This window comes from Rutidosis leptorrhynchoides, chromosome 4 (assembly GCF_046630445.1).
Source record: "Rutidosis leptorrhynchoides isolate AG116_Rl617_1_P2 chromosome 4, CSIRO_AGI_Rlap_v1, whole genome shotgun sequence".
NCBI lineage: Eukaryota > Viridiplantae > Streptophyta > Magnoliopsida > Asterales > Asteraceae > Rutidosis > Rutidosis leptorrhynchoides.
In genome coordinates, this window is record NC_092336.1 from 616825252 (window position 1) to 616834109 (window position 8858).

Consider the following 8858-nt stretch of genomic DNA (forward strand, 5'->3'; position numbering starts at 1 on the left):
AGGACTTGCTAAATTGCAAACATGGACTAGTTATATATTATTAGTTTATATTGACTTGAATTTTCTAATGGACTAGAGGCGACAGTTTGTCTATAGAAGGAAGGCTTTCATTGGTTTCAATTTTTTTTGTATATATATATCTAAACCAAAACGTTACATGCATTCCCTTTAATTCATTCTCAACATCCATCTTTAAGGTTGGTACTTGCACCTTTCACTAATGGCTCTCTCAATCCAGACCGAAGCAGAACCGGTACGTCTTCTCTCATCATTCTTCCGTTCAATATTAAGTTTGTATTCATAAGAGTCGACTAGAAGACCAGAATCAAATGTGTAACCAAAGTGCACACATCAAACGATTCACGAAGCTACTGTAAATGACCCCTGACAACCCATAAGTAAATGACGCTATGATCACACTTGTGGTCTTATCACTTTTGTTGTATGTTTACCAGCAAACTATAGCCTTGGAAGCAAAGTGTACCCAGAAATCAATACATATACATATTTTAAATATATGTAAACCAGATTAATGCTTATTTGACTTTTGGGTTATCAGATTACAAGTTGCTTGATGATTACATCATGATTTTAAGTATTACTAGTTGAAAGAAATATGTTTTTGCTTGTTGTTGTTGTTGTTGTTCAGATAGGTATATATTAATGATGTCTTTTTGAACCAATTAGTGATATGTGTAAATTGCAGGTGATTTTTGAAGAAATATCAGGAGTAAGGAAAGTAATACTTAACAGAAAAAAGAAACTAAACAGTCTCAACTATGATATGGTAAAAAACAAAAACAGGGGTTCCAAATTCAATCAATCTATATTCGAATGATTTGTTTACTTATATGTTACTAATTGCAGCTCTCGAAAATGCACGAGAAACTGAAATTGTACGAGAATGATCCAACGGTGAAACTTGTGATATTGAAGGTATACCTACATCATAATCTTATAAAATATATGGTCTTTCGTATACACTATATATTTGTTGTAAAATTTGCGTATCATTTATTTGATCCTTCTTTTTTTTTAGAACATTTTCATGTATTAAAATAACACCCCCTAGCAAGGAGCTAGGAAAGGCCAAAAAATTACGATAACTTAACAAGCCAATCGTTCCATGAAACATTACATTTGGTTCAACTACTCAACTATAAAAAGCATAAAAAGCAAGCGTATTCTTCTTCATAGGGGGACGAAATATCACACTGTTCCTGAATCTCCACAAAAACCTACTATATAGTACAATCTGTTTTTCCTAAACAAACATGCCTAAATGTGTGCCTAATAAAGTATAATTAGATGGACGTATCTTATAGTAATATATAACATTTATATATCTGTTTTTTCATATGTCATATGTTCATTGGTCTTAATTTTCAAGAGCACAAGTTTCTTTAACTATGAAAGCAATGCGTCTAGTAAAAAACGGGGGTGGGTATGAAAACCAATTCCGTACGCATATACTAATACTAATTTAGGAATATACAAACCAAACTTACCTTATTATAGCTACACTATCATAACAAGGTAACTAGGTCAGTTTAACCAATTCTTACCTCAGGCAAACGGTAAAGCATTTTGTGCTGGTGGTGATCTGACCTCCGCTATACACTTTATCGCTCTCGGTAAGGGAAAGTCTAATTTAATACGGAGTACTTGCAAGTTGCAACTGAATATCAACAAAACTGAAAGCAATGTTTTGAAATTTGATCAGGACATTGGAGTTTCATAACGAGCTTTTATAGGAAACAGTTTTGTTTAGACTACGTCCTCGCAACTTATAAGAAACCAATGGTTGCAATTCTAGACGGTAGTGTAATGGGAGGTGGCGTTGGAATATCGATACATTCAACATTTAGAATTGTTACTGAGAATACGGTACATCTACATACTTTTTAAATTAAACATAAAGAAATTAAGCAAAAATAAAGGAAAAAGTAGGCACGGAGAATGATATAAGAAGATGATCTTTCGGTTAATTAACATAAGTACCTTTTGATGTAGATTTTTGCAATGCCTGAGGCATCAATTGGGCTATTTCCTGATGTTGGTGCATCTTATTTTTTGTCTCGACTTCCTGGATTCTTCGGTAATTGCACTTTAATGACACGTTTTAACATCATTGCGTCTACATATATGGATGCTAATACATGTATAGTTTCTCTCATACATATTTAGGAGAGTATATGGGATTGACTGGTGCTCGGTTAAACGGAGCAGAGATGGTTGCGCTTGGTCTCGGTACTCATTTTGTTCCATCCAAGGTACTCACATCCCTTCCCATGCTAACTCATATTGTCACACAGTCTAATTTGAACTTGATCATATGTTTATATTGAACTTAAACTGAGTTAGTTGTATACTAATTTTTGCAGAACTTAATATCAATGGAGAAAGCTCTTGAAAATTTGGTTGCTTCATCGAATGCACCAAGCGTAGCTATGATGTCCATGATCATTGACAAGTTCACAGAAGAAATAAACATCAAGCCAGATAGTGCATATGCTAGGTATAATAGTTACCCACTTCATATAGACAAATAACTTCGAACCATGTATTGAACAATGAAAATATACATAGCTCAAAAGGAGGTCAAGATCCAACTTTAGTCAAAGCATATTAAGTTTCTCATTCAAGATACTTACAAAATTACTACTTAATAGTACAGTTTCAGTGTAGCCCATTTTGAGATGGGCAAAAAATCACATTTGTGTTTCATGAACCTAGTTTGACATGTTACGAAACCCACCCAAATCACTTACTTTGGCAAGTCTAACCAAAACGAATATCCACATTATTATTACCTTCTAATCACCTACATATTGTATACGATTTAAACTTCAGGCTCCCCCTGATCAACCAATGCTTCTCTGGAGGATCATGTGAAGAAATATTATCCTCATTGGTAAATTTTACCTAAATATAAACACGTAGTCATTTCATAACGATCTACTTCACATGCATATCATTGTTTTCGTCTCAGGAACACTTGGCTACAGAAGTTCAAGAGAAATGGATCCAAAATGCAACAAGATCAATGAAATCCTCTACTCCAATAGGTCTCAAAATTTTCTTGAGAACGGTATGTTCATAATATAAAGATTATGAAAATTTCTTTGACGACAGTTTAATATTCAAAATTTTGATTTACTCGTATGATAGATAAGAAAAGGCCGATCCAAAAACATCAAACAATGTCTTGAGAATGAGTACATTGCTATCTGTAACCTTACAAGCAAAAAGATTAGCCATGACTTCTATGAGGTTACCCTGTACTTCCCCAAAAATTTGGATTACCACATGTTCGATATCACTGAAAAAAATTCACGTACTTTAAATATTTTTTATTGGCAGGGCCCTAGAGCTATGTTGATAGAAAAAGATAAGAAACCGCAGGTAAATACTATATCTAACTTAATTTAACTTTGAATCACTCTGGTAACGTTGATCAAACTGATATAGAACTAAGATAGTGATTGTGAGTTCAAAACCCAATACTGATAAGCGTGTTAAAATTCCCAAGAGTTTAATTATAGCCTCGTCACTGAAATTTAGTTTATGTGAATAGTGGGTACCTTCAAAACTTGAAGACGCTAGTGACGATATGGTGGCCAAGTTTTTTTCAATAGCTTTTAGCGAAGATGATGATTGGATTCCTTTAAAACTCCCATCAAGATCTAATGAAGCTGCTGCTGCAATAGCATCAAAACTCTAAAGATTTACTTAGAAAGGCGCCTTTCTTGGTAACATAAAGAGACCTTAGACTTCTAAAAACGCATGGTCAGGGATTATTATAATTGATGTAATGTAATTATAGTTACAAAATTATATTTCAAATCACATTCTAATATCTGATATGTTATATACTTATATACATGCCGATCAATACATACATATAAATAAAAGTATCGCAATATTTAGAATACAATTGATGAGTGTCATTTAGAATACCGATACTGCTGCCACTTGCATAAAATCATCTATGTAATGTAAGATGCTCAACTGAAGCTTCGGGTCAAATGAGATACGCATTCAATCTTGATCAGAATTAAGGATACTGGGTGGTCATAGTGTGGTTGAAAATTGCATAAATAAATATTAACCATTAATACCTTTACAATCTTCAATTGTGGTTCTATACATATCAAAACTTCGAATTTTGACAAAAAAAAGTACCGAGGTTCTACACGTCTATGCCCATGCCCCCATAGAAGCCAATTCCTGATCTAAGCATTATTGGTGCATTTATGCAACCTCATGTTTCACCAATTGAAAATTAAAATTAATAAGTATAAAAGATAAATAATCAATTAAAAGTGTTCCGTCTTAAGCCATGACTGCCTCAAATTCAAACCTAGATTTCCAAGTACTTGAAGGGTTAGAAGTGTGGGACAGTCATTCATAACCCTAGTAAGGGGATAAAACTAATAAAAAAAAAAAAAAAAAAAAAAATATGAAATCAATTGAAAAAGAAGGGTGAAGAGAGATATAACTAGGGTTGTACTATGATAATCCAAGCAGCTAAGAAAGGGCTTCGTCTGAGATCAAACAATTGCAGTCATTTCTCACACTAAATTCTTATTAGAGTAAATTACACCAAAATACCCATAGTTTATTAGTTATTACATTGATAGTCCCTGAGCTTTTACAATGCGTGAAGGTAATCCTTCTACTAATATCTGCTAAATAATTTCGTTAACTCTTATCATATACCATGCATATAAAGGTAACATAGTAAATGCATCATCTTCCTCTCCACACTATCATTTAACCTAACCTACCAATATCTCTTCATTATCATTATCAATTATCAATAATATTAACCTCAAGCAAGGAAGCCGATAAATCATCGAAGGCTTTGTGTGAATAATGTAATAGTCAGCATTACTTTTTTTCAAGTTTCCCAAGGTGATTTCATATCTTTGAAAGAAAATGATGACCAGTGACGAATCCAGGATCCAAACTCAATGGAGTCCTGAAATGTTTTCAATATTAATTATATTTGAATGAATGCTATTTAGTGGTAGTTTAATTTCAAAAATCCACAAGTTTAGAAAATATATTGGGTCAAAGTAGTTAAACACAGTGGTGTCTTATACAATTCAAAAGAAAAATTATAAATTTGAAAAATATATGGGGTCCTCATGTTAAATTTAGTGATGTAATATACATATTAAATAATATTTTTCTACTAATAATTTTTAAAATAGCGGTGTCACGTGACCCCACGAGTCACTATATAAACTCGCCCCTGATGATGACTATTTATTGTATTGCCGCATCAAGTAAAGATGAAATCTTTTCTGTTAATATTAGGGTTGGGAGGTGGTGTCATTTGGATAACTGGAATGGGCAAAAATGTCCAAAATTCCTATGCCAATTAGTATATAAGGGGTAATTATGGTAAGAGGGTACTAGTCACAATGACATTTATGTAATTACCCCTAACTTCAGAGTAATTTGATAATCTTTTTTTGTTTTTTTCTAGAACCTTTTTACCATTATTTTTTTTACTACTTCTCTCTTTTCTTTTTTTCACCTTTTATTTAATAAACATTAAACTAACCAATCGTTAATCGTTGTTTTTAAATCAACTGACTTTTAATCGATCAAAATCACCCCGCAACGAAGCCGTATATCATTTAGTCCTAATAAAAATATAGAAAGGTTGTGTTATGCCCTCTCGCTAACTTCATGGAGTATCAAACTTCAACGATTAATACGATAAACTCAATATTTATGTTTATTCTATTTTTGAAATTTTATGAGGATGATGAAAATGGATGGGAAAGAAGTTGATGCATTTACTACGTTACCCTCATGTGCATGACATATGCTAAGAGTTAACGAAATCTATATTAATGGAAGTTAGTAAAAGGAGTATCTCCGTACATTATGTAAAAAGTCAGAGATTATCAATGTAATTATTGATAGATAAGGACCATCGATATAATTTGAAGCAAACTACGGGGACTATTAATGTAGTTCACTCTTATTAATTTACGGAGTAAATTTTAAAAAGGGATTATCACCAAAATGCCCATTTTTTTAAAGCATGTTGACTGACAGCCCTAAAAAAAAGTTGACAATTTGCCCTCGCAAGGCGCAAGATGATTTGCGTCTTTGCGACCTTGCGACCTTGCGTCTTTCCTAAAAAGAGCTAGTTAAATGATCACTTTGCGTTCACTGTTCACCTCACAACCACACTCATACGCAAGCTGCTCTCTGGTGCCATTTCGCTCGTCACTCGCAAGATCGTCATCAAGCTTCCTTACATCATCCTCGCAAACACTCGCAAATCACTCGCAAAATCTTCATCATCATCCTCCTCACATCTTCATCCTTACTAGATCATCTTCATCCTTCCATCTTCGATCTTCCCGAGTACAAGCGAGCTTCTACGCCACCAACATCATCGAATCACCATCATCGTTCATTATGTCTCAAGAACAGGTTAGATTTCTTAGATCTATGTTATATTATTCGATCTAAGTTAGATTTTCTTCCATCTTCGTTCTTTGTGCTAAAACAAAGTTTTTGCACGCCAACTGTTCGATAAAATGTGTCAACGAAATGTGTTTGTATTTTGTGTTTTTGTTTGTATATTATTGAGATTGCGTACGATACCCAGGACTTTTTGCTAGATTTAAATTGTAAAACTCGGTTGATATATAGACGCAAGGTTATCCTTGCGTCTTTGCGTATGCCTCACAATGTACGCAAGGTTATATTTGCGTCTTTGCGTATGGCATAAGGTTAACCTTTCATGTGCACGCATGGTTTTTTTGCATCCTTGCGTCCTTGCGTCCATCATTATTGGAACGCAAGCTTGGTCTTGCGTCTTGCGTCTATGTGATTTTCTTCTGATGTTCTTCTGACTTTTACAGGGCTATGTGAAAGGTAATTTGACCATGAAGAATATGTTGACCGTTATACCTCAGGTCAAGAAAATGTTGACTGAACAACAAGAAAAATTATTTAGAAGTACATGCTTTGGTCCCTGGTTAGATCTTTCATACACGGGTAATGATCCTGGACTAGTACATGCCATGCTCCAACGGAAATGTGAGCGTTCAGCAAAATTAGATGCTAGTAAGTACCCGGAAGAGCAACAAGATATATGGTTTACTTTTTCTCCTAATTTTATGATTAGATTTGGTCGGCGTGAATTTTGTTTAGTCACCGGATTTTTGTTTGGTAGCCGGACGGACATGGCACATTACATCCCTCGCAATTATGAATCTAAGACCGCACCCATTAGACGGCGTTATATTCCAAAGTGTGCCGATGCCAGCAACATTTTGGTTAATGATATACAAAACATACTTATCAAAAAATAAGGTGATGTAAAGGTTAGTGACGATGATATCGTTCAACTAGCTATAATTTTGATCGTAGAGAGAGCGTTTATGGGGAAGCAGGGGATACATGTAGTTAATAAACAGTTTATATGGTTGGTTAAAGATTTTAATAAGGTGAACGCGTACCCATGGGGGTCTCGTATTTGGGATGCTACTTACTCAGCGGTTAGTGAAGGTTTTGAGGTTCGAGAAAGCCAATTAGAGAGTGAGAGTGGAAAGGCGTACACTTTGGCTGGTTTTATGTGGGCATTTAAGATTTGGATCCTCGAGGCATACCGTCTTACCATTAAGAGTTTTGCAACCAAAACTTACAAGAATGGAGTACCAAGAGCTTTATTTTGGAAGCGTTCATCTGTTGAAACCTTTACAGTGTCTGACTACCTAAAACTTTTACATATAATGGTTAGTTAACTATCAATTTTCTTTATTGTTATATAGTACCTAAGTATATACAGCAGTTTATGTTTGAACAGATCAGGTTATAGTGTATCGCAAGAAGGCGCAAGATAAAACTTGCGTCCTTGCGTAAGTCACAAGGATGTCCTTGCGTTCTTGCGTGTGTGATCGCTAGGTTATACTTGTGCCAGGCGCAAGGATCTTCCTTGCGTCCTTGCGTTGACGCAAGTTTACCCTTGCGTTCTTGCGTCGAGACGTAAGATGACCTTTGCGTGCTTGCGTCCTTTTATATTTACTAATATAATCCTCTTCATTTCAGGATGATTGTCCCAAGAAAAAGAGACATTTTCGTTCACTGCAGCCATCTAAGATAGAGAGGTTGTCAATGGTGGATCCAGAGTTCCTCTTACTTTCAAGGAGAGGTTGTTGAAGAGGAGGAAAATACGCAAGATGATAATCAAGTTGATGAGCAGGTGGGTGGCAGTTTGAAGGAATTATTGCAGGAGGAGTCAGAGCAGACCTCGGACACTCATCCAACACCAAATGCCAACAATTTGTAGGAATTATTGCGTTTGGTTAATTTGTTGACTAAGCGTGTGGATGATCAAGAAAAGGAGTTGGCTGTTTGTAAAAAGAAGCTTGATGATCATGAAAAACGTTTAATGGATCAAGAACACCATCAGGTAAATTAGGCGCAAGGTTGTTTTGCGACCTTGCGTCTGGCTTGTAATGTAGGCGCAAGGTGTTCCTTGCGTCCTTGTGCCTGTCGCTAACTCAGACGCAAGACAACGACGCAATGACCTTTTTGCGTCTTTGCGTATTTGCGTGTACCTTCTCATCTTATTTTTTGCGTGTTGTTAATTATAGTATGTTGATAAGGAGGATGCATGTGTGGATCCTCGATCTTTCTCTGACAATGATACATCTTCGAGGGTTGTTAGACGTGGGAAAAGAGAAAGAAGGCCCACTCGTGTTTTAAACTCCCCTTTCACAACACCGGGCTATAGAAAACCATTGGAGAAGGTATGTCTGTAACATCCACCAAGCGCAAGGTTTTATTTGCGTCCTTGCGTGTGATGTTTAAATGTCCTT

General features: G+C 35.2%; 1 protein-coding gene across 1 annotated transcript; it reads left to right on the forward strand.

Moving 5' to 3' along the window:
• The first annotated feature begins 220 nt into the window (after positions 1 to 220).
• On the forward strand, positions 221 to 3724 carry LOC139904095 (3-hydroxyisobutyryl-CoA hydrolase 1-like). Its single transcript, XM_071886031.1, has 13 exons — positions 221 to 253; positions 707 to 787; positions 868 to 936; positions 1571 to 1634; positions 1724 to 1887; positions 2014 to 2098; positions 2188 to 2273; positions 2385 to 2518; positions 2854 to 2914; positions 2993 to 3091; positions 3172 to 3273; positions 3364 to 3405; positions 3578 to 3724. Exons 1-13 carry the CDS (start codon positions 221 to 223, stop codon positions 3722 to 3724), a joined length of 1167 nt encoding a protein of 388 aa, XP_071742132.1.
• Positions 3725 to 8858: the final 5134 nt, after the last annotated feature.